The 27,932-nt window shown below is 43.2% G+C and overlaps 1 protein-coding gene across 4 annotated transcripts; it reads right to left on the reverse strand.

The window, feature by feature from the left end:
• Nucleotides 1–27,148, reverse strand: ZFYVE1 (zinc finger FYVE-type containing 1). 4 transcript variants are annotated; one of them, XM_061376359.1, is made up of 13 exons: nt 26,728–27,148; nt 25,964–26,185; nt 25,291–25,828; nt 11,512–12,016; nt 9,391–9,605; nt 6,658–6,764; nt 5,613–5,721; nt 4,948–5,045; nt 4,727–4,844; nt 4,194–4,364; nt 3,373–3,553; nt 2,748–2,861; nt 1–1,660 (listed from the first exon to the last, which is right to left on the reverse strand). In XM_061376359.1, exons 3-13 carry the CDS (start codon nt 25,780–25,782, stop codon nt 1,428–1,430), a joined length of 2,343 nt encoding a protein of 780 aa, XP_061232343.1. In that variant the 5' UTR covers nt 25,783–25,828; nt 25,964–26,185; nt 26,728–27,148; the 3' UTR covers nt 1–1,427. The 4 variants fall into 4 exon arrangements, with proteins under 4 accessions (XP_061232343.1, XP_061232342.1, XP_061232345.1 ...); XM_061376358.1 differs by having other exon boundaries at nt 25,291–25,823; nt 26,728–27,147; XM_061376361.1 differs by having other exon boundaries at nt 25,291–25,823; nt 26,724–27,147.
• Nucleotides 27,149–27,932: the final 784 nt, after the last annotated feature.

Raw genomic sequence — 27,932 nt, forward strand, 5'->3', positions numbered from 1 at the left:
TTCGGAAGATAAAGTCTTTTATAGCAGTTAATTTAATAATACAGTCCTAAAACAGGATGTTGGGCACTCATCTACACAAGAGCACATGTAATAAGCTGGGGAAAAAAATACCACAGTTCCAGGACATTGCATCAAACTCCAGCCACTCCAAGAGGAGACGATTCTCATGCGGTAGAAAAATTCTTGTCTGCATAAGCCAATAAGGGAGAATTTTAGGTAGTTTAATCCACAACAGTCTCTTACTTCTTATAACTGGAACCACAAATCCACAGTACAAGACACCATTAGTTAGGTTAAGTGGTGCTTATAATAAAATCAGTGAATTCATTGCAGTCCTCTAATAAAAGGGTGAAGTCCTGTGAGTGCCAGTTGCTAGGAGAAAAGAAGAAAGATTCCCATCTTCCAGGTGGATTTGTAAGTTCATATTATTAGAAAAAAGATGAGTCAAATCTGTGTAGTTTCTATGCAACCACGTCTGAGAACACAGAGGCTCCAGAGACTATGGGATCACTTAAGTGGGGGAAAACAAAAGTCATCACAATTCAAACAACTCAAACTTTGTATATCAGAATTGCCAACCAAACTTGTTCTCTTGTTCTGCTCTGGACAAAACTTTTAACTGCAACAAGCTGGCAGAGAAACTTGAAAACACCTGAGTACATGAGAACATTGTCAGGGAGAGCAAGACCCTGCTACCTTTTGATCTGGTATTGAAGTTGAGAAGGCAAAAGCAGAATGCTTTGCCTTGTGCTGTATGATTTGCTCTCCTTTCAGAGCTCTACTGGTCTCTACTCCAAACTTGATACCTCTTGCACTGCAAGACCACTGCTCATATCACAGTTCACACAAACTTGCTAATGAATCTGGGTTTCTGGATTAATTCCATGGCCAGAATTATGGCACCTCCAGGTGCAGGGTGTAATTCATACATCAACACTGGAGATTTCCTGGCAGCACAGAATCCAGACCTTCCTCACAGGACATTGTGATCAGTAAGACATTCCAAAGGAAGAATCAGAAGGCCATATGTCTGATCCAATATAGTAAGGAACACCATCCATCATTTGAACTAGGAATACTCAAAGCTTCATTAGCCAACCGTATTCTTAATATACTAAATTAGACATAGTTGATATATATATCGATATCTATAATTTTTTTTTTATTAGAATAAAATATGCTGGATTCTTGTTTGTTCATTTATAAGGGAGCTCCCTCCCTTCTCCAGTTAATTTGAAATTAAAACCTAGAAGTTGAACATAAGCTCATTCCCAGCGTTCCAAGATGGATATAGCACAAGAGGAGGCCAGAAACTGGAAACATGCACTCTGGCTGCAACAGGTTAAGAGGTGAAAGGGAGACCAGATATTTTCATTTGTAACCCTGAGAACATAAGGAATTGCAAAGATCAGGAGAAGAGCCTGGGGTTAAAGATCACCAGGCTTTTTATTGCAGTTAAAGCAGACTCGGACTGGGTGATCCCATCCACGAGAGGGAACCGCTCTGCGATCATGTGAGCATTCATCACAGAATCCCTGGCCACAGGCCCGACAGTGGTGCTTGGAGAGTTTGATACTGAATTCCTTCCGGCAGTTGTGGCAGTGCAGGATTTCATGGTCTGGTACCCAGTATGCAGGTCGGGCAGCATCTTTTACCAGACCTATGGAGGAGGATGTGAGGATTGAGGTGGGGTGAGAAAGAGGAAGAAGAAAATAACCTGTGAACATGGGCATGTCAATAATGTACTCCAGTAAAAGCACTCACACGCTGCAGGTCATACCACTGCCATTATGGGGAAAAGACCTACTGACAGAATACTTCAGTGCAACAGGTAGCTCTTTAGGCTATTCTGCCATTCTCCAGTATTCCGCCTCTCTTCAAAGGAGTAAGATTGTTTCTCCTTAAATGGTGGCATTTCTACCTTACTCACACTCTTCCAGAGGCTGAGACACTTGCTTTTCCCTATCTTCAGTTTTCGTTGTGGCCAAAAAAGCAGTCACCAAACCAAATGTTCAGAAACACATGTACTGCCTGAATTGACAAATGCATTTATTCTGCCTTTCACTGGGTCAGACAACAAACACCCACAAGGGTGATGGCAGGATATCCATAGGCAAAGCAATGGAACGATGATCTGTGCCATGAGTAGGCAGTCCAGTCTGACAACAGAAGATTCAAATGCAAAGTGTTTGCTGACATACCTGCACTGCTACCCAGCACCTGAAAAAGCAAATATTCACCATCCTAAGCTCACCATTAAAGATCACATTACTTTCTTATAATTACCAACCCGGACAGCTTCACATTCTCAGCCCTCCCTTGCAGAAGTACCAAGTGCCGGCGTATCCAAGAACACGCTTAAAAGGCACTCAGCATCTCTGGAAAAAAACCAAACCTGATAAAATGCTTCCTAATTAGCCAGTCTTTAGGGAACTCCAGCTGGCAGGTCACTGCAGCGATGCATCAGGGGAACATGAATTACTCACAGCTTGGTGCACACAGATTTGCACAACAGGAAGGAAAGAGAAGGTGTGAACTGAGGAAAGTGCTGAAAACCAAGAGGAAACATCAAGCGAGAGAAGTCAGAGGGCTGCAGAACTCTCAACCAGCAGTAGTATGTGCAGCAGAGGTGCCAGCCTGTCACACAAACACTTGAAGTTTAATCAGAAGGTTTGCTCTGTGAAAACAAAAATGCTTCTAGACAAAAAGAAAAATTAAACAATCCGCCAGAAGAGAACAGAGCTCACCTAAGGGAATGTCCATGGCTGTCACCACTGCTCCAAGAGTGTTCTGCACAGCTTCCCCCACCTTCCTGGCAATAAGGGTCCCACCTTCCTCATCTGAAGGCAGCTCAGCTACATCTGCATGACACAAGTGTAGAGGGCTCAACACCTAAGGCCAGCACAATTTCTGCCAAGTTTCAGTTAATTTACGTTATCAAAAAACATCAGGAAACCCAATAGGTAGCTTGGAGCCTCTCCTCAGCCTATATCTCCCACACCCCAAATTCTGGATTGCATAGTTTTCACTTTCAGCAATAATGGAAAAAATACACTGCCTGCTGAAACAGCAGCATCCCTGCTCTGCTGCTAGCTCCACACCATCAATCAGCAGGTACTGGAAAAACAAAAGATCCAGTTAGACAGTGATTTTATCAGGGGGTCAGATACGTGGTAGCTCATTACAAGGGCCATCTTCCTGCCAAAATACATTGAGCTCTTGAGCTTCCCTATAAAAATCTCTATGCCAAAGCCCATTCTGAACAACGCTGCCTACACCCAATGGGAATGGTTAGGATCCAGAAGCCAGGGACAAAGACTTCAGACTAACAATTGCCCAAGGATACTTCTGTCACAATCAAGTGAAAATTACCTAACTGGATGCCCCTGTTTTCATAGCAGTTGTCACACACACGCACTGGTGCTGGTCCCCAGCCTCGCTCAGGCACTGGACGGGTCTTGGAAGAACAGCCATCACAGAAGCCCTCTCCACAGGCCCGGCAGTGATGTTTAGTGTCGTTATCTTTAAAAGGAGCGTTGCACTTGTTACAACTCTAATCAGAACAAAATGGAGAGAAAAACCTGTTAGTCTGATCTTCCTTATTAGAAAAACAGACAGCAGAATCCCAAAATGGCAAGACTCGGACTGAAATTGTGAAAAATATAGTTACACCCAAGACTTGGAAGCTAACAGCCCATTCAGATGGGTACAGTGGTTAGGCCAATAGCTAGCTATAACCCCTTCCTTCAAAATCACAAATAATTACAACCACATCATGAAGAGCTGAATGGCATTTGATCTTTAGGGGGGTAAGAATTCAGAAGGCAGTTTTTGTTGAAAAAGTATGTGTTTCCTGCAAAACACAGGGAATCCTTTCCTAGTTAAATTGTTGGGGCCAGCTTTCTGCATCTGGTATGAAACCAGAGTTTAATTTCCACACCTATAAAACCAGTACTATTGACTGCAGTAGACAGATTCAAGATGTTGATTCTTTGCTTTGAAGAGTAAATTCATGCAAGCCAGGATTTTCAGCAATACTGCTGGGAGCTCACAGAAAGTAGGGAGAAACAGTCTCGGGCTTGCTGCAATAAAACAAACAGCATTTGGACCCTGCAAAATACCAAATTACTGAAAGGGTGAGGAAAAGGGATTTTAGCTATGCAAAACTTCTCTCTACAGCAGCTGCTATTTACCAGGATCTGAGAGTTGGGTCTCCAGTAAGCTGGGGCAATCTGGTCTGTCAACCAGGAAGTCACAGCTTTTGTGGGTCCCAGGCTAAGTTCAGATACTGATTGCGCCATGAAATTCATGCCATCCAACAAACGCTGGGCTGCATTGTTGTTGTCTTTCAGAAATCCGTCAGTCTGTAATGAAATTGGTATTAATTTGAAAATAAAACCAGGGAAAACTCATTCTTTTAGATGCAGATGGCTCTGCAACCCACTGCTCCTGTTAAACTGGAAGGCAAGCAGGAGAAAAAATTCACCAGCCCTGCTTTGAAACACACGGATAGGTTTTAATGGTGTAAGATTCACACAACACACGAAGTGTTCATAAACTGACAAATTAGCTATTTCAAGACAGCCAAAAGATGACAGAAGACTTTTGCAGAGGAGGAACCAGCTGTAATGAAAGCCAACCCATTTTCTCCATCAATGTCCCAAAGAATCGTTACTATGTGCATGATGGCACACATACACGAAGACTATCCAGTAACCAGACTTACCCCTGGCCAGACATGCTCAATTTCTGTTCTCACTACAGTGTTCACAGGATCTTGATTGCCAAACCAGTACTGTCGGCTGCGGTACACCACCCCACAGTTGGGGCACTCAATCACGTACCTGCAGAAGGAAAAGAGGGCTTACCTCAGTGAGATACTGGAAGTCCAGTGCACCAGGCAACATAGAGACAACAGAGCAGAGAGCTCGTAGCTGCAGAACTCACCCTGACCAAGCATACTTGGCAAGGCCCAGCCAAGGGGAGTCAGTGGAAGCAGAAGTTTTTGGCACCACGCTGACTTCCATCCCTCGCTCATAACAGGCCTATAACGTAATGGATCGATTAAAACTTCACTCTTGGGGTCCCCAGGCTCCAGGTCTTATAGATGTTTGGCCACATAAAGCATATAACCAGCATACGGTCTCCACAGCAAAGGAGAGCACTCATCAGAACTGATTTAAAAGCAAAACTAAGCCAAACCCACTACCAATAATGACATCAAGAAAATACTCCTACAATAAAAACCATGATAGTAGCTGAAACTTTTCCTGTCTCCCGCACACATCCTTCAGAAAAATTGGCTAATACCAAGCAATGGGCATAAGCAAATAAGTATAATCACATAAAGTACACAGAAGGTCAACATCCCCTAGGTTGAGAGCAGCTGGATTCACTATTTAGCTAGCAAATGACACAGCACACAGAGGTGATGCCCTCTCCAAGCAAAAATACAAGTTCAGTGGAGATCAGTTTTTTTTTCTAGAGGCCATAAGCACCTCTCCCATTTGAAAAAATGCAAGAGAACAGGCACATGCCTGTGATACTCCTCATTTACTGGACCATTCTTTCCTTCTCCATTCTCTAGACCTTATCCTTGCATCACTACTCACCTTGCAAGTATAGACTCTGTTATCATACTGGTGAGAATATCTGCACCGACTTTTGGATTCATGAGGGACTCCTTCCTTTGTATGGTTCATGCTCTTCTTGCAGCCACACCTGAAGACGCAAAAGCAAACCATGTGCTGATGCTGTTAGATACTGGACAGATGTCACCAAGAGGTCATGTTACTATCTTGCATTTGTATAGGCATCTTAATCCCAAGGCATTTTCACAGCTGTTCATACAGCAATGACATCAGTGATCACTGAAAGAGAGGCTCTTTGGAAGGAGGTGGAACAACTGTTTCCCAGTAAAAGCAGCACTACACAACTGTTTGGTACAGGAAATGATCACTGTAGCCAATCTGAGTTTCACAGAGAATTTTAGGAGGGACTAACCAAGTCTGGAAATCAACCAGGACAGAGTTAACACTGCAGCCTTTGCAAGGAGCTGCTAGAAATTCTCTAATGAGCATAGAAAAGAAAGAAAATAGCACGGTATCACATCTGAGAGAAAATGTTTCTAGAAGCATAGCCATAACACCATGCTGCTGTAAGTACCTCACAGACTCAGAGCACTGACTGCCATCTACTGCCCAATCTTTGAGCTCTTCCCAGAGAGCTCCAATCAAACCTGGAGCTCCACTCAGATCTAGACATGAACACAGCCCAGGTCCATGATGCGTGCTTTAGGATTATTATACTGATTTGGCAACAAAAATGGCAGGAAAAATAATGACAGGAAATTTCAGGGTATTTTTTTAGACACACTTTCTTCCTGTCTTATGTGCAGTGGGGAAAAGATAAGGGCAGAACAGGTTTGTAGCCATACAAAAGAAAAGAGTAGGCAAAGACCATGCATCCAGCTGGGATACAGCTATAACAGTTGTCCAATCCACATAAGTGGAATTTCAAGTTAATTCTGCCTGGAAGTACTCGCTGATGATAAGTGATGTCAGGTGTTAAGATGTCATGGAAACTTACATTCTGCGGCTGCAGGCCAGGACAGCACTATCTTTTAGAAGGATGAGGATGCATTTCTCATCTACTTACCCACAGCTGAGGCACACAGAGGAGCACGTGAAATATTCATCTGGAAAGAAAGAGCTGTGAGCCATCTGGTCATCAGGGATCTCCCCACTGAATCGGTCACTCAGAGCCTGTCAAACAGAAAAGATTGAAGTGGTAACTGATTGAAAGCAATGCAGGTATTTTCTGAAAGCTTTTCAAAATAAAGCATGGGTTCCTCCACCAGAGGGAGAGGCAGAGATAGCACGCAGCTAACAAATGGCTTACTAACCTGGAACCAAGGCAAGGATTAGAAATCATGCAAGACAACAATCTTGCACTTGTATGAAAGTGACCTGAATGCTTGTACAATACTTACTTTTCTCCTCCTGCCTCCTACTTTGAATTTTATAGTAGAAACAGATAATGGAAAATTGCATCCACCTCTGCATACAACCCATGCCCAAAATAGCAGGTGCTAAAAAGGTTTTGCATTCTGGAAACCTCTAGAATGAAACCCACAGAGCCATTTCTTACAGTACATGAGGACATATGCCTTGCGCCTCAGTGCTGCCCTGAGCTTTCTTCTGGCCTCTTGAACACTTGCTCTTCTCTGGCTGCCTTTCTTTCCCTTCCTCCCTCTCCCCTCCCAGGGAGCGTGTGTGTGGTGGCATCTCTGCTGCCTAACGAGGGTTGACTGCACATACACACACGTGCGTGTCTCTTATCACAGCTGTCCTCAGATAAGATTTCTAAGTAGATATCTGATCTCACAGAATTTCAAGGAAATGAGCTTTAAGATCTCTTTCAAGCTTGACTGATGCTGTTCAATGGGTTCAAAAGTTAAAGAAGGTGAACACAGATCAGTAGCAAACCTTGTGTCTTCAGTAAGGGAAGCAAAAAAGTTAATGTGTAATCAGTAGTGATGTGAACATAGCAACCACTTTACTGGACACAGTTTAAGTACACTAGCAACTATATCTGAAATTGGATTACCTGACTGGCAGGCTTGAGAGCTAGGCCCCTGCAAACCTCATGAAGTTCAACAAGGCCAAGTGCGAGGTCCCACCCCTGTGTTGAGACAATCCCAAGCACAAACACAGGCTGGACAGAGAATGGCTTGAGAGCACTCCTGAAGAGGAACACATGGGGGTGCCATTTGACGAGAAGCATAACATAACCCAGCAATGTGCGCTCACAGCCCAGAAAGCCAATCTTACGCTGGGCTGCATCAAAAGATGTGTGCCCAGCAGGTCAAGGGAGGTGATCCTGCCCCTCTCTTCTCTCATGAGACCCCCCCCCCAGAAGTCCTGTGTTCAGCTCTGGGATCTCCAACACAAGCAGGATGTGAAACTCTTGGAGCAAGTCCAGAGAAGGCCACAAAGATGCTCAGAGGGCTGGAGCATCTCTGCTCTGGAGACAGGCTGAGAAAGCTGAAGCCTGTTCAGCCTAGAGAAGAAAACGCTCCAGGGAGACCTTAGAACCCCTTCTGGTGCCTAAAGGGGCTGACAATAAATCTGGAGAAGGACGTTTTACATGGTCAAGTAGCAAGAGGACAAGGGGAAATGGCTTTAAGCTGACAGATGGAAGAGTTAGATTAGACATTAGAAAGAAATTCTTCCCTGTGAGGGTACTGAAATGCTGTCACAGGGCACCCAGAGAAGCTGTGGCTGCCCCATCCCTGGCAGTGTTAAAGGTCAGGTTGGACAGGGCTTGGAGCAACCTGGTCTAGTGGAAGGTGTCCCAGGCAGGGGTTTGGAACTAAATAATCTTTAAGGTCCCTCTCACCCAAACCATTCTTTGATTCTGCAATTATTGCAATAAAGTCCTAGAACTTATAACTGGAATTAACCACTCCATCTGTTTTCCTCTTGCTGCCTATCTGCTTCCTAATGCAAGAACTGTGTACATCCACCTGATACTTCCCTCTGTGCTTCAGCTACCCCAAATACAGAGCAGCTGGAATTATCTGTTCCAACAGCTGTGACTAACATCAGAGAAGACTGCTAACACCACCTCCTTCTGCAGATATGCCCCAGCTCTGCCCACCCCTCCCTGATGGGAGTTGTGCTCTTCGGGCCTATGAAAACACAATGCTAATCAGGTAGTGGTAGCAATGTGTGAAAACTTGTAGGACTGACTGCAGATCTGAAGACCGGAAACTCCTTCTGACATCCTAGAAAGGTGAATGTTCTAAGAAAATCACCAGCTGCTCTCTCCAGTTCCTTCTCATCGGCCTTCTGATCTGATGCTGCACCTCTGAAATGATACATCTTTGGCTTGATCTCACCTTGTTTCCTAGCTACCAACACATCTCCTTCCTCTTTTTTGTCTCCTGGTCTTTGGGTTACACCACCTCCACAGCCAGGTTTTGCCAGCCATTAACTCCCTCCAAGTCTTTGGCATTCCTTTACCTTGTGCTGAGGTCATCCTTAGGAATTTCATCAGTAACTCCTTCTGGGCCTCCTCTTTGTAAATCACTGTCATTAACTGCTTGTCACTCAGTCATCAGTTATTTTTTCCCTCCTCAGTCGGTTTCTTCCTATTTCAGTTTTTTGATTTTGCTCTTCAGAGTCTCTGCTGAGGTGTTTGTTTTAAAATAACTACCCAGCCTACACGGCTGTTACTCAAAAATCATCATCTTCATGGAGGGCGGCTTTATCTCAAGACATTTGCAAGTCTGCATCTCTGGTTCATGTGTTCTGTGTCTATGAGCTACAACTGACAGTCAGCAACAGTGATACAAATGAAGATTTTGACAAACTCTTCTCCACTTACTTTTAGTGCCTTGTAGATAACCCCAGGCTGTCTAGGCGATCGAGTGGTATTATTCTCCAGCTGCTGCTCCACAGCTCGCCTAAGTCCAGAGAAATCTGTTGGAGGATTGTATGTCCTTGTTCCCTTGTAGTGGATTGAGCTGAAAGCCTCAGGAAAACAGCTTAGCTTCCGAAACCGATCCTGAATGAGCTTCTCAGGAACTTCAGACGGATGATCTACGTGTAAGAGTATCAGTAAGTATATAAACAACCGATTGTTTAAAATAATACTTAAATTGCACAGTGCTTTCATATGCAACACAATGATAATTTTCCTAATTAAACCTCCTAGTACATCTGGAATGCAGTTGTTACATTTTACACGAAGGAAAAGAAACAGTTTCCAAAAGCAGTCTCTGTTTCACAGCCTTAGATTATAAGATGAAGTTCCACAAAGTAAAACCAAAAACTTCAAAGTTTGGATACACAGATACCCAGAATAAGAAGCAATTTATGACATAAGGAAACTCCATTTCAGCACACTTCTTAGCTCTTCTCAGCAGACCACAATCTGGTATAACTAGTCTTGATAAGTGGAGGACATGAACCTTACATGGGCTGCTTATTCTCCATGCTAACCCTATACAAGGAAGACTGAGCCTCTATCAACCCTTAGTACATAGTGAAGCACATCAGGTCACTTTAGTGACCTGATATGACCAGTGAAGAATTGGTCATACCCAGTCAGACTCCGCAGAGCTGACCACATTCTTCTGCTTGCTTCCAAGTACCTGCTGTATGTTTCAGAATAAGGCAGGCCCCTTTGTCCCTGCCCTAAAACTATAAGGCACACATCCAATTGTTCATCAAGGTGGATAGTTCCAACTTGCTGCAAACCCACATGTTAAGAGGTTTCTTTCCTATTCCTGTGATCAGAAGTGATCATAAAAAAATGTATTTTTTTACCAGTCTGACTTTGCACACAGGTACAACTATCATTATCATCTGACCTGCTGAAACAGCAAATTCCAACTACTATATGAAACTCCACATTGCTCATCAGCAAATTGGTATGTAAGAAAAGGAACCACCTTGGCAGGTCAGTTAAAAGTAATTAAGAAGTCACTCTAACAATAACCTGAAAGAACAAGTTCTTCTACTAGCTCAAGACTTCACTGGTAAGAGAAGCCAAAATGAGAGTGTGGGCCAGCAAGGAGCTGCTATAGTATTTATTACACAGCAGAAGACTCACAGATGTTCACTGAGAGCAGGACTGAGCCTCAGCCACTGCAGGCCAATTTATTAGGGCTTTTGCTCATCAAAGCATCAGAAATGGGCAGAATGAAAAAAGGTTTCATCATGCCTTTTGAAAAATGGAAAAACGGGGCCAGGAAAAGAAATTCAGGTCCCTGTATAGACAAAACTGAATTGTGCTGTGAGTTGCTCAGGTCAGGGCATTTCAGAACTCAGACATACAAATAAAATACGTAATTTAAGTATGCAAAATCCAATATGTAGGAGCCAAGTTAAAAGTACTAGTGAAGAACGCTGAAAGCAAGAGGAATAATATTGTGCCAGGCCTGCCACTTTGGCCATATCAGATACTCATACAGAGAAAAGTGGTGTCGAGCTACCAGCTCTGTGCCATACTTCAGTCCCAACTTCACATAAGCCTCAGAACAAGGCTGGTCCACAGAATTTAAGAGAGTGAAAGCACTGTAAGTATCATCAATTTCATTGTTCTTGGTCATCCTAGTTTCTATAGAGAGTTTTATTTTAGTTTTCTTGCAACAGGATACTCCATATCCCAGCCAAAATCCCAGGGCATCTCAGTTTTCACCTTCATCTGCCATACCACCCATACTCATAATCCTGTTGGATGACCCCTCCCATGGCTGGCAGAACTCCCATTATCACTAGTCAGTGCCAATGTCCATCTGGCTAAGAGCATTATTCTAGCTGATCTGCCGTACTCAGACCACCATCAGGGAATGCTCTGCTGTTTCCATAGCTCGGCTCCCAAATGGAACAAGTGAAAGCAAAACCCAAACCACATATTTTAACAGTACTAAAGAACACTGAGTATTCAATGCAACCTGACAATTTATAGATAGTATTTAGCACACTAATTCTGCCTACTCACCAGAGCCCAGCAGCTTGGTGTACACAGTCTCATGAAAGATGATGACACCTGGACCCAAAGTTGACAGAGGAACATCGAGGCCACAGCGGGCTGTGGTAGCTTTCAGCTCCTTGGTGAAATGTTTTAAATAAGCCTCCGAGGCATCACCAAGGAATTTGAAGAGATCATTGTGGAGCCTGTCAGCACGAGTACGGTAGATGATGAGGTCAGAGATGGCCAGGACCTTCAGCAGGAGCCGTGTTCTCTGGCTCAGGTTCACAGTGGCCCCCAGGAGGCCCTCTGTATCAATTACCACCACTTTGCAGACAGGGTCATAGGCTGCCCAGACTCCAACTGTGCAAGATTCTTGGGCTGGAGACGTCTTGAAGACTTCCCGGCCATAGAAGAAAGTGTGGTTAAGGGTGTGAGACTTGCCATCCCCCGTGTTCCCAAAGATGGACACTACCTTTAGATGCTGGTCAGGACTGCAGTCCAGTTTCTTAATAAAGTCTTCTTCATTCCTTACCTTCCAAAAATAAATTAAAAAACAAAAAAAGAAAAAAAATATTTTAACTATGCAACTGGAGCAGACAAAACTGAAAACAACTTGTTTCAGGATTCATAAGCTGAAAGTGATTAATTCCTGTTCAGAATTCATCATAAGGTTTTGAAGCACCAAGACGTTCAAAGCAAAATTCTAGAAAGCAGTTTCATAATGGGACTTAAGCTATTCCATCATGTAGCTGTTTTGGAAGCTATGCCTCACGCATCTAGTGAAACCTTCTGTATCTCATTCCCTGAGGCAATTGTTTCAGAGAAGGGAACACAACCCTACTTCCCAGTCTGCCAGAACAGCTACTTGGAGCACAGCAGACACTCTCAGTAGCATTGCTCTCCTGGCAAGCAAAACAGAGGAGTGCTTTTGTCACCTTAGCTTGCCTCATCCACAGAGACTGAGCCTCTCCCTTGATTTAGGGAGAGGAAGCTCCTCCATACAGCTGTGCTGCACCTACCCAGAGCCAGGGGCTCCCAAACAAAACCTGTCCTGCTCCCACTGCTCTCCAGCTGACAGATCCTTTAGCTGGAATGAGGGGCAGAGAATTAAAAAGCAAAGTTGTGTACTGGAGCCAAGTGGTTGGAACTGGACAAACTGGCTTTTACAGAAGTGCCACAAATACCCCAGTGACCCATTTCATAACTTATGATATTGTGCTTTCATTAAAAATAAAATAAAATGAAAATACAAAACACACACATGCTAAACCCAAAAGAAAGTAGACAGCTTTCAGCAGGTAACTTCTCTTTGGCTTCACAGAGATTGAGTGACAAGTATCATGCTACTCAGGTTAGAGAATAGGGCATTTTCTGTTCAGATACTAGAGCAAGAGGGAACAGAGAAACAAGCAATGAAACAGGTTAGGCCTCTGTACAAGACCCTGCCCTTGGCTTTTAAAGGTTTCATGCCCCTGGCTATGGTTGTTTATCACTTGCTTCCTCTAACATGTTAAGTGACAGGGAAGAAAAGGACAGAGGCACTTTTCAAGAAAGATTACATTCACTCCTCCATCATGATTCCCTCCACAAGGAATCCCCATCAGCAAAGTAGCATGGCTTTCACCCCCTCTCAACCTGTGGAAGCTCCTTAGCTCTTTCGCCTCCACAAGTACAGTTAGAAGGTCTCATGATACATGATCCACAGAAGACATGACGTAATAAAAGGTTTCTTTGAACATGTTTATTCTTAGATCAGCAAACTAGTTTAAGGCTCAGCCAGCCCTGTTTGCTCTGGCCAAATCTATCAGCAGCAGATAGACTTTGAAGGAAAATAAAAAACATCCAGTGTGCCAAAAATAATAATAATAAAAAAAAACAACAACAAAACAAACCAGTTTGCCAGATTGTGGTTGGGAACAGCATTCAGAAAGAAAAACTGAGGATGTGGAGCTGCAGTAGCTTCTCACAGACTCAAAACATTCCAGGCAGCCTCATAGGGTGGAAGAAAACAGGAAACAAATCAAAATGCTATCAACAGGCTATTTTCTGTTGTCTGTGGGAGACCATCAAGATACACTCAAGTTACAGGTGCACAAGAAAGGGCCATCTTTTTTGGTAGCTGTGATTATAAGCTTATCACCAGAAGGTAGTTTAGATGACAGATAAAACTTCTTTTGGTGTCCCTGGAGATGTGTCTGTGCATGAAAAGAAGTTCTTGGTTCATGGGACAGCTCCTAAAAGCATTCACAATTTGGTAATATAATAATGTTATGTGTATGTAAGCAAAAAGGGATATAACTTCTCCAGATTGTTTTAACTCCTACCTTTCAAACTTCTTACCATAACGGGGGCAGGCACTTTGCTAGAATCAGTTGTTACGCACTTCCTGTACAGCACAAAGAAGTCAGCCTTCAAACAGCTGCTTAAGTATTGGCAGGTCAACTAAGAACTAAGGTATTTTAGACAGCACTGGTTACTTTTCTGGTATTAGTTTCAGAGAGTGTGTGGAAGGGGCTGAGTTTAATGTCAGACACAAAGGACAACAGCGACAAGTGTAGTTTTGCAATGCCTTCCCACCAATAAGAAATAACATATACAAACTGTGCTGCAGCTGAAATTGTCCCAGTCTGAGCTAATGCAAATGTCCACACCACCAGCCTTCTTTGCATTCAATGTACTTTAACAACTGCTGGTGACAGGGCAATTTACTGTGGGAAAGAGAGCTGGATTGCTGAACCAGACAGAAGAAAAGTTGGCTCCAGATCAATAATCCAGATCACTTCAGCAGATAAGTTACACTGAATATCAAATCAGACACCCAAAGCACTGAGCTACTGCCACCTTCTACAGCTCTAGGCTCCTTCAGACTTCCTTGCAGGACAGAACTCAGGTACAATTCAGACAAGAAAGTTACCCAGAAGCACAAGAATGTTCTGAAGTCCAGCTAATCCAATGGTGTGCCTTACAGGACTCAGTGACAAAGAAGAAAGAACTCAGACATGAAACAAGTAACATTTTCTAGCATGCTTTACCAGCTCTTAGGAGTCAGATGTCAAAGGACTTCCCAAGCAGATGTACATAATGTCAGGTAAAGAACATCAGTAGACCTATCCTCTAGGAGGCTAAGCCCTTTATGAATCTAGACATAGTTTTGGATCCTGCAACATCCTATTGCAATAAATTCCATATGGGGAGGAGGGAAGAAACAAAAACAAAAATCTCCAAACCAATAAAACTGGAAAAAATACCCCCTTTTGTTAAATACGCTCATATGCCATTAGATGTTCCTTGCTCTCATGCACTTGTCTTCTTTAACCACTGCTTAGCACAAGGACAATACTCTCAAAGAACTACTCACTCACAACCATCCCTATATCAAGAATTAAATTTATTTCCCTTGAGCAAGTTCCTTTAAGACATTTAAAGTCAGCATGTGTGTAGTAAGTGTCAAAGTACTAATTCCAATTGGGCTCAAGTCCCACTTCTCTGTTTTGCTTCTCTTATCATGCAAAAAAAAATTTGCAGGGTACTACCTTCTGCTGCATGTGCGAAGGATTCATGCTTCCATAGCTGTTTCTACTCCCATGCTGCCCAAGAGCGCCACATCTCTGACATGAACAGTAGAGGGTAAATATGAAATTTTCCTTAAATTGCACAGCAATGTTAATTAAGAATGAAAACTTTGTATGTCTAACCTAAGACAAGAGGGAAATCTCTCCAGACCCTTCATTTTAACATTTCTAGTGTCAGAGACTTATTTACACTTTTGTTACAGCTTTTAGAAGTGGATTTTCTTCTAGAAAGAATAGCTTTGACTCCATCATAGGTTAGAATCCTGGTTAGCCTTCTTTTATAGTTTTAACTACAATTCCATTAGCAACTGTCATCCAGTCCCACCAATGCAGTCACTCCGTCCAAGTTGAACTGAGTTGAAGATGAAGGTCTTCAGCAAGAAACCCAAGGAAATTTACAGCTAAAGTCCTCTCTAAGGAGGACACAAAAACTCATACCATACTGCCATTTATATCTGAAGCCTCCCTGTCACCCATACTTGGAAATCTATTATACCTAGCATAACAAGTTTCCTAGATCCAAGACTCAATAAATGTAGAATTGTTTGGGAAAAGACAAGAAACAAGAACTGCCAGAATGACATTTCTGCCTATGAATTTCTTGGAAACAGTGTTATTAAAACAATAACATGTTAAAAGCTTAGAAACCAAACCCATAACATAGAACTAAGTTTCCAATGACCTGTACTCGTGTCGTTAAATCTGCCTCCAGGCAAAAACAAGCACACTAAGAGATATTTTTACCACAGCTTTCTCCTTTTAAACCTCTTTATAAATCCTCTAGGCTTGCTGATATTCATGGAAGCGACGGACAAAGCCAGAGCTGTGCCATGACGACACAATAGCTCAAAACAAAAATCAAGTGTGCTTGGCATAGTAGTCAAGAGTGCCTTCATTAGCTAGTCTTACACTGTCATTTTGACTTACATTGGTACTTTTGTTGTTGCATTTTGAAGTCTTACCCTTTGCTTGCTTTGATTTTAACAAAGTATTTTAGCAACTAAAATATATTTTCTCCAATCAAGAAAGATGTCATCATATAAATAATTAAATTTGAGTCATTAGGCTTGTCTAACAACCAGCATACAACAATACTTTGTGATACACAACCACTTAATCGATAGAGGATATAAATTTCACACATTTCTCAATGAATGGAAAAACAAACCATAATATTTGTAACAGCGTATCCAAATATATACCAGCATAAAATTGTGAACAGCTGAAACAAATCAGCCTTCAAGTACAAGTGGTCAAAACAATCAAGCAGAGGTGGGGGGGGGGGGGGGAGGAGTGGTGAATTCCTTAAAGCATTACTTAACATTGGCAATACAAGAAATTCTGCTCACCATTCAGAAAACAAGAATTCAAACTAACACCTGAGATAAGAAACCTAAAACAACAGAATAAGAAAGCTGAGAAAGAAAGCTAAAACAACATCTGCACCCTTGTAAGTAACCATGAACTTCTAAAACATGTAACTGAGATCATTTTAGGTAATTGGTCTCATGGACAGAGATATCTCAAAGAATCATATCAAACATTAAACCTGGAAACAGATTTGTGAGACCTGCCCACCTCAACATACACCAGTTCTTTATGAGACATCTTCTAAATTTTGGCAGTTGTGTTTTAATTCTTAAAAATTTAGTTCCTATCCTAAATTCTATAAAACTGAGTTCCTATCTCCAGATCACTCCAGAGTTAGATTCACACAGAAGTCTTACTGGTGCATGCCTAAAGCCCCAGGTCCTACCATTAGGTCATTAGTCAGAATTTCAATGTAGAGTGAAAACAAGCAAGAGAGAAACCTATAGAGCAGATTTCTTCCTTTAACTATAGCCTGTAAGACAAATTTGAGAACAACCTGCACCACAGTACAGCGGTGCCACCAAAATTCACATCTCTGCAGAGCTCTTCACAATCACTCCCAGAAAAGCAGTGCATGAGCACAAGTGTAGCTGGCTTAAGACAGCAACTCAAGTTCAACAGGCTACTAAAAAAGTAGTTGCAAACTTCCTGCTTTTGCCCCAACTGAAATTTTTGTTGATACTCCCAAATGTTTTTTGCTTCCAAGTGAGGAAAAGGATTGGGTATCTCCCTGGGAACAAGAGAAACTCTGCTATGAAACCTATGACATCAATAGAGCTGTGAAAGAGGCCCTGGACTATCATAATTCAAACCCTGTTTTCCACTAAGATTCAGGCTGAAAGGGACCTCAGGAGGTCATTGCTCCCTCAAAGCTTTTAGAGGCCTCCAAATGAGGGAGAAGATTTTGATTATAAGCAGGTGCTCAAAAAGAATAAAGGCTGAATTATAAGTCCAAGCAGCTCTAGTTTCCTACCTTAGTTTTCCTCCTATAAACTTTTGTTCTGCATGACTTTTCATGAAAAATGTCATTTATGCCTTTACTCGAGTCTCTCAAACATAACTTAAAATCCATAAACCAATTACACAGACACATTTGATAGAGAAATAAATGCCTTTAGATCATAAATTTCTTCAGAAAAAAAAAAAAAAAAAAGACTAATAACCTTTCTGAAGAAAAAAAACTTGTCATCCACTCCACATTTCCACCAAGGCACAGAAGTAAGCTAAGTCATGCCCATACCTGCTACCCAGTAAGCATGCTGGCTGGTGCATGACAGCACACATACTGCTCCTTACCTAAAAGACAGATGTGGATAATTGCTGGATAATGGGAGGCAGACATCTCAGAAATGAGACTTCATTAATTCTACTGCTCAAAGAGTTACTTCTTACTATGTAAACACTAGGGTAGCTTGGGAGAGTTTTCCCAAAAGGGCTCTGTCAATGGATTAACTTATAAAATTGTGCATGTCATACCAATAGTTACAATCTGGTATTCAGGAGTAAGTTACTAATCACCGACCCAGCAAACACTTTTATACATTTATCATTATTGTCCTCAGTAATCTCCTAGATTTCAGCCAAGCTGACAGCAGACATCAGCATTTTCAGGATCAGAGTCCTACAGAGCCTAAAGCCCAGACTGAGTGACTTGACACAGAACATGAGGAGGGCAAAATAAAGGAAGGGACAAACACACCCTGAGGATTTAAAGTGAGGTTCCAACACTCCTCCTCAACTCCAGCTAGTTTTGACCTTATTCCCCATGCTGGGTGCAGGTCTGGCTCAACCAAAAGAAAGTATTTGTATCAGGGGTGTTTTCTAACCTGAACTTTTTTGTACCTTTTTATTTGCCTTCACTGCAGTACAACCTATGGGTTCTGTTGAGATTTGTTCTATTATGTTCTGTACACACCCATGAAAATAGTGTCCCTGAACTTGAGTATCTTTTTCATACCAAAGTTACCCTGTTCCTTCCCACAGCTCTGGCAAAGGAATCGGGGGACAGTATTTACATGGGTTTGTACAGAGCTTAACAACACCTACAGGTCTCTGCGACCAAGGGGGGAGACTGACCATATCTGAGGCCCATGTTATCTATTAAAGGACTCTTTCCTGAGACAAAGAGATGAGTTAAATCCTGCTTAATAGCCCTAGCCAAAGAGAGAGACCCTATTTCAAAGGTTTTAAGATAGTAGTGGAAAAAAATGTAAGTGGATGGGAGGTAATCCAATTTGAGCAGACTTCTTCCTAATACAAGAGGCAATATTGCCTGAAATATTGCTATTACCAAACAAGTTACCCTTGTAGATGACAGCTGAGTTATATGAAACTGCTGAAAACAGAAGACTAGACAGCCCACTAACCTGTTTACTACCCGAAAAACTGTTTTTTCAAGAGCTAAAAACTATTAATAAAGACTTCAAGGTAAATGCAACTTCTGCAGATGAAGAATGTCATCTAGCTCTTAAAAAGAACAGTAAAAAATTAAGCATAAATCATTATGCTGTCTCCTAAGTACCTTTCATCTTCCCCATGGATGTTGTCCACAGAGCTACCAATTACCACCCACAATGTCACAGCTGTAGCAGCAGAGACCATATCCAGGTAAAAAGACTTGCCCAGAAGACACCAAGTCATGCTGTAACTATGAGTCTTCCTCAACACTAAGGCAACTATAATACCTGGATGAACACTACTTTATACTACTGTCCTTGTTAAGAGGGACATTCACAAACTTATTTGTTTTACAGTTTCACTCTTCCTAGACAATAGTTACTCTAGTTATTTTCCCAATTGCAGGGTGTTTTGACAGGCAGGTCAAAGGACTGCAAAACTTCTACTTTTAGACAATCCTATAGCAAGGTATTAACAACTCAGGTAAAATAAGTAAAAGGTATCTGCAGCAACATCTGTCTCCTGTGACCCCTGCAGATGTGAGAAAGTGGAGGAGGTGGAAAGGACAAAAGGGCTGGAGGACGCCAGTTCCCGTTTCTTTCTTGAATGCACCCCAAAGCACTCACATCCTACTCCAGCTGACAGCACAAAGGAGCCCAAAAGGACTCACTGGATAAGTGCAAAGAGGGGTACAACGAGGAAGCACTAGAACACCTCTTTATCTCCACCAACCCTATTTAGTCCAGAAGCTGAATTAAGTTCAGGAACTCCCTGAATGAAAACAGTGGGTAATTCCAGAGTGGCTTGCTACCAGCTTCTCTCACTTGTGATATGCTCTCCTTTGCTTCTATACGTGCAGACATTTCAGCAGATGGACAAAAGAGATAGGAAGCAAGCAAGATATTTTACTTTAATTATGGCCTAAGAGAACTGCATCATGAAGAAGATGCAACAGCAGTTCCAGAGAAAAGCAGTATTTGTAAAAGGCTATGTTCAAATTAGCTAGGAGTCAGCCTGAGGCTGTTAAAGGAGCTGTACATATGTTGAATGGATGGTTGCTCTCCCATCTTCTAAAAATACTCTTCAAAATACTGGTATATGTCCAGTGGAACAAAGAATGCTCCTAACCAGCAATTGCTAAGACATTTTTCTATGGCTTTATTCCAAGGATAGAAAAACAGTGCACTTGAGTGTAGGAGAGAGAACTGCAAAACTGATAACAAACTGGGATGGGAGGAATATTAAAAACTAGCAAAATAATAACAGAAAAATTCCTAGAGTGTAAGACAGCAAACTCCCCAAAATACCTTGGCAAGAAAACCTCTCTGAAGCACAAAGAGAAGAAAACTCATCAATACTACAGGAACAGTGATGACAGGCAGAAACTATGTATCCTGATCCAACAGATCACACTGACCTAAAAAACTTGGCTCCTTCTATATTTCTTCTTCCTCTTTTCCATCCATGACAAATATACCAGCTGTGACTCTTCAGTTTACAGGATATGGACTAAAATTCCCAGAAACACAGCTGACTGTGCTACCCTAAAGCACAAGAACACCAAACATTCCCCCAAAAGCAAGTCAAGTAAGGGTGTCATAAGAACTAGTACTATTTGCTAGACAAATGATTTTCTAATACAGAGGCAAGCTAAAAGAGCTAAGAGATTATGAACTTCTCTTAGGAAAAGAGACATACATCAGCTTGTATTGACTGACAAAAAATATTTGACTAGAAAAAGCACTCCTAGTGACTCTCCATTCTTTCATCCCTGGACTACCTCAACTCAGTAGGTAATAAGGGAAAATCAACAGGTTTACGGTGGAGGTGAGAAAAGCAAAGCTGCTGGCATCCCTAAGGAGTTAACCATGTAACTTTTCAATAAGAGGGGACAGAAGAGGACACATAGACTGTTACGATGTTAGAAGCTGGGTATTTAACAGTTGTATAAAATAGTCTGCATTTAAATAAGGCCTATGGGTCATTCTGTGTCATCTAAACTGCCTGCAAAACATTATATAGATCCTGTTCAATATTTCCTCAGGGAAAGAGCTTAATCCTTTAGGAGTCTAGCCCTGCTAGCAGAAATAAAAAAGAACTCTAGAAATAAGGCTGCATTTAGGAAACTGAGATACCTATTGGAAAAAAAAAAATAGACCCTGCTACCTGAAGAAAGGGAGCTCATAGTGGATGTCTCATGGGAGGCCTAGCAGTAAATATGTGCTCCTTTCTACTACATAAAATTACACTGCTGTGGATATTATTTTTGTGACTAGCTAGAGGAAAATCTTTCTTTTCTTCCTGTCTCCTTACTAAAACAGGCTACAAAGTCAGTGCCTTTTTCTTTGCAGCCCAGAGTTTAGGTAATTTCTTGTGACAGAGCTAATTTCTGGTCAAAGATCAGTGAACTTTTTAAGGCAGACTAACAGCAATCAAGCATGTCCCCTATCTTTGGGTGTCAATGAAACACTTTCTCTGCTTCTATTAAATATATGGGCTGAGTCCTTAATTAGGGCTTTGGACAAATGTTATCATAGAAACCACCAGTGACTCTACAACCAAGTTCTGATCCTGTGGTAAGAACTCTTAACATCTGTTCCCCAAGATAAAAATATCAAATTGGTTTTATGCATTGCTAGCATTTCTTCTCCCCTACTTCAGAAGTAGTAGTAAATAGAGGTCACTGTACAACTGATACATAATTCTGCTTTATGCTATCACAAAGGTGTTGTAAAAAGACAATGCAAAAATGGATACTTGTTCCAGAAACTGCATAAACATAAGTACAGGAGGAAAAGATCAATACAGATGACTGGAAAAGCTCAAGAGACAGTGAGACAGTCTAAGGACTTGAAATAACTATCCTAACCCAAGTCACTTTTTTATTGTTGTATTTTGCTGTCGTTTTCTTAACATGATCTACAAGTATAGGGGACTTTTTAAAAAGAACAATGAATTGACTGTAAATTCCTAAGGGAATTGCCTCCTGTGTGCAACGGACAGCACTAGTGACAGCACAATTATGGTTGTTTGAAAATTCAGTTAGAGATAAGAAAGGAAAGCTGACATCTTGACAGAACAGATCAGGAGATTCAGTTGGGGGACTTACACACATAAAAGAAGGCACATAGCATGGGTCTAACATAGCAAAGAATAGATGTGGAAGATGTAATAAGAGCAGTGACAAGATTGAAGCAACTGACTGAAGAAATAATCCCCATAATATGATTCTGAGTAGAGATGAGCAAAGAGACAGGCTATACCAGAACCAAGTAACAAACAGATCCTTAAATTATCAAGAGCAAATTGATTGAAGTCTCAGCTTCAGATATGCAATATGTAAGACCAAAAGTTTAATACTGTATAAAGAGAAACTGCATAATACAGTCTGAGAAAAAGGACTTGGGATGGGGTCTAAGTTGGGGTTGGGTTCCATGAGGAACAACCTCTCTCTCTGGCTCTTCCACAGACTTGCAGTATGAGCTTGTATTTAACATTTAATAGCATTTTCTTAACATGAGATAACCAACCTTTTTTTGAAGTGCTCAAATACAGTGCTGCTATGATGAACATCACTGAGAAGCTTGCATTTCACAGATAGGAACTTAAGCTACCATCAGTTCTCTACAAACAACTGCTTCACAAGTGTTACTTTAAAATGGGACCTTTCCTGACTAAGTGGATTTGAGATAGGCACAAGAAGACCTCTGCTTTCTGAGCTTATGGTTATGTCTGCAAAGTGCAAAAAGCTTTGAGCAGGCCAGCCTATCTGTGTAACACAGCACAATGACAATTACGCAAATCTCAGAATCATTATCATAACTGTATTAGCGCAGTGCTGAGCCCAAGCGGAGAATCTCCATCTCTCAGCTAAACTGAATTTGTTCAGGCACAGCTCCTTATAGAGTCATAGAACGGTTTGGGTTATAAGGGACTTTAAAGATCATCCAGTTCCAACCCCCTGCCACAGGTAGAGAAACATTCCACTAGACCAGGTTGCTCAAAGTCCCATCCAACCCGGCCTTGAACAGTGTCAGGAATGGGGCAGCCACAGCTTCTCTGGGCAACCTGTGCCAGTGTCTCACCACCCTCACAGTGAATTATGGGTTAAGGTACATTGTTTCTGCATGTGGAACTAGCCTGGTCATTACTTACACACTATAAATGTCCTTCAGTTTCAGAGCTACCATCTCTAAGAAGCTAACACAAACAAATGAGATGAAACATAACCACTTAAGCTTAACAACTTCCAAGTTTCAAAGGAAAAAGAAATCTTTGCCTTGTGTTCCCATCTCACTGAACCACTTTGAAGTTAGTGGTTTGTAAACATATACACATCAGTAACGTAAGCATATATACATCAAGTAATGAGCAATAATCTTGCTAAGGACAAGCACAGAAGAAAAGACTGACGATCACTTTCCTATAGCTAAACTGGCTGTTCAGTATTATCAAGAGCTGATGATGTCTTCAGAGCTAGCTAGTCATCTGACAGCCCTCTCTAAATAGAGGTCCTCATGCTCACCAGCAGAAACATCGCTGCAATAACAAGCACTCTTCAAGTTCCAGCTCCTAGAAAATATTTTAATTGAAAACTCAAACTGCTTCAATACTGGCTGTGAGATGTCACAGAATTATTCAGCTGTGAGGAAGAGAAGATCACTCCAGATGGAAGAGCTCTGATTCAGCCTCTTGATACAGAAGCAAGTTCATTTTTGGAGAGCTTTTTCCACCCTGTTCTGATCAAGTTGCTACAATCTAATAAAAGACCATTGCTGTCCCAATAACAAAGTTGGCTTTATCACTCATGACATTTAAATAGCCATGCACTTGCTTACATGGGGTAGGCAAAAGTTAACCTCAACAAGGCTTACAGATTCATAAAGGTAACTTAAACCAGCACAACCACATACAGCCAAAGCTTGTGAGCAGGTTTTCAGGACAGCCCTGTTCTAAGGCATTTCAGATATTGCTCCAGAGGCTAGATGAATATTATTCCAAAGTCCATATCTTACAGCAGTAGTCGCATCTGCCACACATTCTAAAGACATGTTCATGCGCTTAGGGGAGGCATACAAACTCAGGACTGCTACTACACATGAAACTCAATCACTCAGTTTCAAGCCGCTAGTATCCTGCATAGTGTTTTCTGTGTCAGTGCGTCATAAGGTCTATCATATTTTCCTTCCTTTTCCCTCCAAAAGCCATGAGAATTTGGCAGTCAGTACACCTGAACTGACTAAAATGTCACACAAGTTATCCTGCATCTATTCTATACTATAGTTAATTACACTAGTATATATACTATACATACGTACATATGCATTTCTGTATAGTACAGAATAAATACAAGAAGCTTAAGTCACATTTGCTTGCAAGGCATGGCAGACACGCTGGCTGTTACTAAGATGCATACAAATAACTAATCAACCAAAAATCAGAATATCATCACGCTTTTTTTCTACTGGTAGCATGAATATTAAATTAGAGCAACCATATATTGAGTCTTCAGGTGACTACACATTTTCTCTCAGTGTCTCCTGCGCAAGGTTTAACATGAACAATGCAAACCTGGAAGTCAGAAGATGAAGCTAAATTTTTAGGTGTGTAACTAACCTGCTCTGCAACTTTCGTGTTGCTGTTTTTACATCTGTAAAGCATTTTTACATTGTAAAGTACTTACACCCACCAAATGCAAGGACCAACTCAAGAGGTCCTTAATTGCGTATACTGAATGCCAGACTCTCTAAAATAATTCCTCCTGAGAAGCTCTTGTTAAGACAACTAGTATTTCTATCATTATTACCAGCAAGCCAACCCCAAATTGACGGCAAATTTCCCCTTCGTTTACCAAGGGGCTAACATGGAGCAATATCTGAGACAAGCAAAATAGCTTAACCATGGTGTCTGCAGGACCTGAATGGCACACTTTGGACCCTTATTTCTACTTTCTCCTATTCCTGAAAACCAGATGGATTTAGTAATGCTAAGAGGAAGGTAGCAGGGGGCTGTAGACTTGCATTAGCACTGGTTGGTACAGTGCCCATTCCCAGTCATATGGCAGGAGATTGGCTGCCAGCACTTCCATTTGCAGGATACCTACTGCAATACTCTCAGTTTTGTTCAGGAATGATCAGCATCCTGCACAGACAGCTCTTATCTTAGTTGTGTGTGTTTCAGGACAGAGTCAATTCTTTCACTAGCTTTGCTTACCAAGCTCTTAGAAGAGGCTCTTGCCATACATCAGGTTTTAATGAACTTGACCTTCTGAGAAACTCATAGGCAGGGCTGCTCCAAGGCACTGTGTCTTTTGGGGCCAAGATACTTAGTGGCACTTAACTGGCTGTCCTCATTTTGTTACTGTTGTTGCCAGTTACACTTCAAGTATCAATCATGCATCACAGCAGTCTGTGGGACTAAGATAGACTCTAAAGGATCTTGCCTGTTCAACCATGTAAGTTCTTACCTGAATCTCCTCAGTTTCATCCACCAAGAGAAAACTCACAACTTTCTCTGTCATCTTCCTTCTCTTGGTCTCCTCATCCATCACCTCTTCCTCTTCATGCTCTTGGGCTTTGCCAGCATGGTAGATGGTGACAGGGTGCTTCCTTTTGTTCCCCCCAGCATGTGTTCTCTTCTGACACTCCAAGCAGAGGTTGATCTTGCACACCTGGCACCTCACTGCTGCCATCTGCCTTGTCATACTGGCATGCATTATGTTCCCATTGGCACCCTTGCAGAAGTCACAGAATGGGACATGGCCGGGTCTTATACGGGTCCGTTCGTGGTTCCGTAACTTTTCCGGCTGATGCAGTTCTTCTTCACAACGCTGGCACTGTAGGCTCCTGCACTCGTCACACTCAAAGATTGCTTCATCTGTCCCACTGCAAACATAGCTTTCCTGGCACAGGAGTGTCGTGTTCTGTCCTTTCTCTACAGTTTGTGTATGAGCACTCATCTTCAAATTCTTTTAAAGCAATGCTTTTTCCCCTCTTGTTTCTGTTCTGAACAATAATAGGTGTAAAAGTCAGTTGCAAATTTAGTACTTTCACAGGGGAAAGAAACACAACAGGAGTGATGTCTGTACTTTATTTTAAATAATTAATAGATGTTTCTTTTAGATCCGTACACTGACCTACCTTCCAGGAAAAGTCTTGTCAAGCACAGATGAAGTTTTTTTTCTCCAAAATAAACTTAAACAATGTGGCTGGCTTCAGGTACTGTTATACCCAAATGCTGGTATACATTCTTTTTGTACTTAACTATATAGTGTGTTTTCAGCAACAAGAAAAACACCCAGCCTGGTGTACTTCAGCACACAGGACAAGTACACCCCTGAAGCAGAGATCGGAGGAAGACAGCTGGCGACACAGAGGCAAAATAAAACATTAGAAATACACAAGTGCATATACGTGTACACACACACAGAGGACTGTGTCAATACTAGAAAATTCTCTGCTTTCACTCCCCGGCTAAGCTCCTCCTTCAGAGTTCACAGTATTTATTTGCTGGGAATTTCCTGATATGCTTCGCTAGATAAACAAAAATCCGCTCTCTTTGTGCGCTTCTTCTAGCTACGCTGAATAGCGATCGCCACCGCGGTCGGGCTAACGGATCCTCTCCCCCTCCGTTCCCCTCGTAGCCCCCTGGACCGGCGCCCCAAGGGCCAGCCCCGCACCCGCCCGCCCGCCTTTGTCTAGACCTGATGCCGCGGGGCTGCGCGGGGCCCTCGGCCGCCTCCCTCGCCCCTCCGCAGCCTGCACTGAGTCGCTCTCGCAGCGGGCTGGCCCCGGCCGCTCCACACACACGGCGATGACCGGCCGCGCTAGCCCGCGGCACTTGTGGCTCGGGCCGCGCCGTGCTTACGCAATGCCGGTGCCCCGCTCCCGGTGCCTGCACCTACCTGAGGCTGCGCCCAGCGCGGCACCCGATTATTCCTCACCGGCGGCCCGGAAGACAGGGGGAAGCCCCCGGTCTCCTCCTGCTGAGCGGAGGCAGCGGGCGGGGAGCTGTGGCGATGGTGCCGGGAACAAAGGCGGCGCGGCACGGGGCTATTGTTTACAAGCCGGCGGCCGCCCCGCTTCCCCTTCCTCCCGCCGGCACCCGGTGACTAAGGAGTCGGGTCCCGGCCGCCGCTTCCTCCTCCCCCCCGCCGCCCCCTCCGCTACTGGGGTTGGGGGGGGGGGGGTGCCCCAGTTCTCCTCCCGCAGCGGCCGGGGCGGCGGCCGACCATGCAGGCGAAGCTCCCGGCCGGGCTGGGCAGGACCGGGCAGTACCCGTGCCCCTCCGCCCGCACCCCTCGTTGTCAGCCGGGATCAGCTGATCGCGGGGAACTTCAGGGTTATTTTCTCACCGCGGAGACGGGAAGGCTGCGGCGGCACGCTGGGAGCTGTAGTCCGGGAGCCCGCTGCTGCCTCACTGAGAGCCGCTCTGCCGTGGCGCCCGCCGGGAGCTGTAGTTCCGGGGTGGGAAGGGGCGGCTGGGCCTGGCGTGCGGATCCCGGCGCAGAGCGAAACACTAGCGGCGGTTGCTTGCGGCTCCCTGGGCGCTGCGGGGCGGATGGCGGGATGTGCCGCTCCCGCCCCTGAGGGAGGCCGCAGGGACGTGCGGAGCTCCGGGCCCTCGCCATGTCCCGAGGGCTCTCCTTTCCCCTTTGCTTTACCTTTGTCCCCTGCCCTGCGGGTTCTTGGTGACGCCGGCCGGCTCTGCCGCGCTTCCCTGAAGCCCCCAGCAGCAGTGTGAGGGGTAAAACTCGTCGTGAGCTAGTTCCTTCATCGCCTGGAAAGAGACCAAGAGGCTGCCCCCAGCAAAGCAGTGGGTCACCGTGGTGTCTGCACGAAAGAGAACAAAGTGACCGGTTCGCTTGTTCTACATATGGGTTTAAACCAAGTCTTGTCAAGGAAAATCACCAGCCACTACAATTATTGCCCTTTTTTCTTTTTTGTGACAGTAGCTGCAGCCAGTGGGTGAACTGACACTGCTTATTTAGCTGAAGGAGACTGAAGATCTGAAATGGAGACATGCACCTGCCAAAAAATGACAGTCTTCATGGTCAGAGCCTGGAACCATGGGGACAGGTGGTGGATGCGGACGGTGATGGTCAAAGAA

Source organism: Neopsephotus bourkii, unplaced genomic scaffold (genome assembly GCF_033783945.1).
Source record: "Neopsephotus bourkii isolate Nb327-2 ecotype Australia unplaced genomic scaffold, CSIRO-AGI_Nbou_v1 NB_1707, whole genome shotgun sequence".
NCBI classification, from domain to species: Eukaryota; Metazoa; Chordata; class Aves; order Psittaciformes; family Psittacidae; genus Neopsephotus; species Neopsephotus bourkii.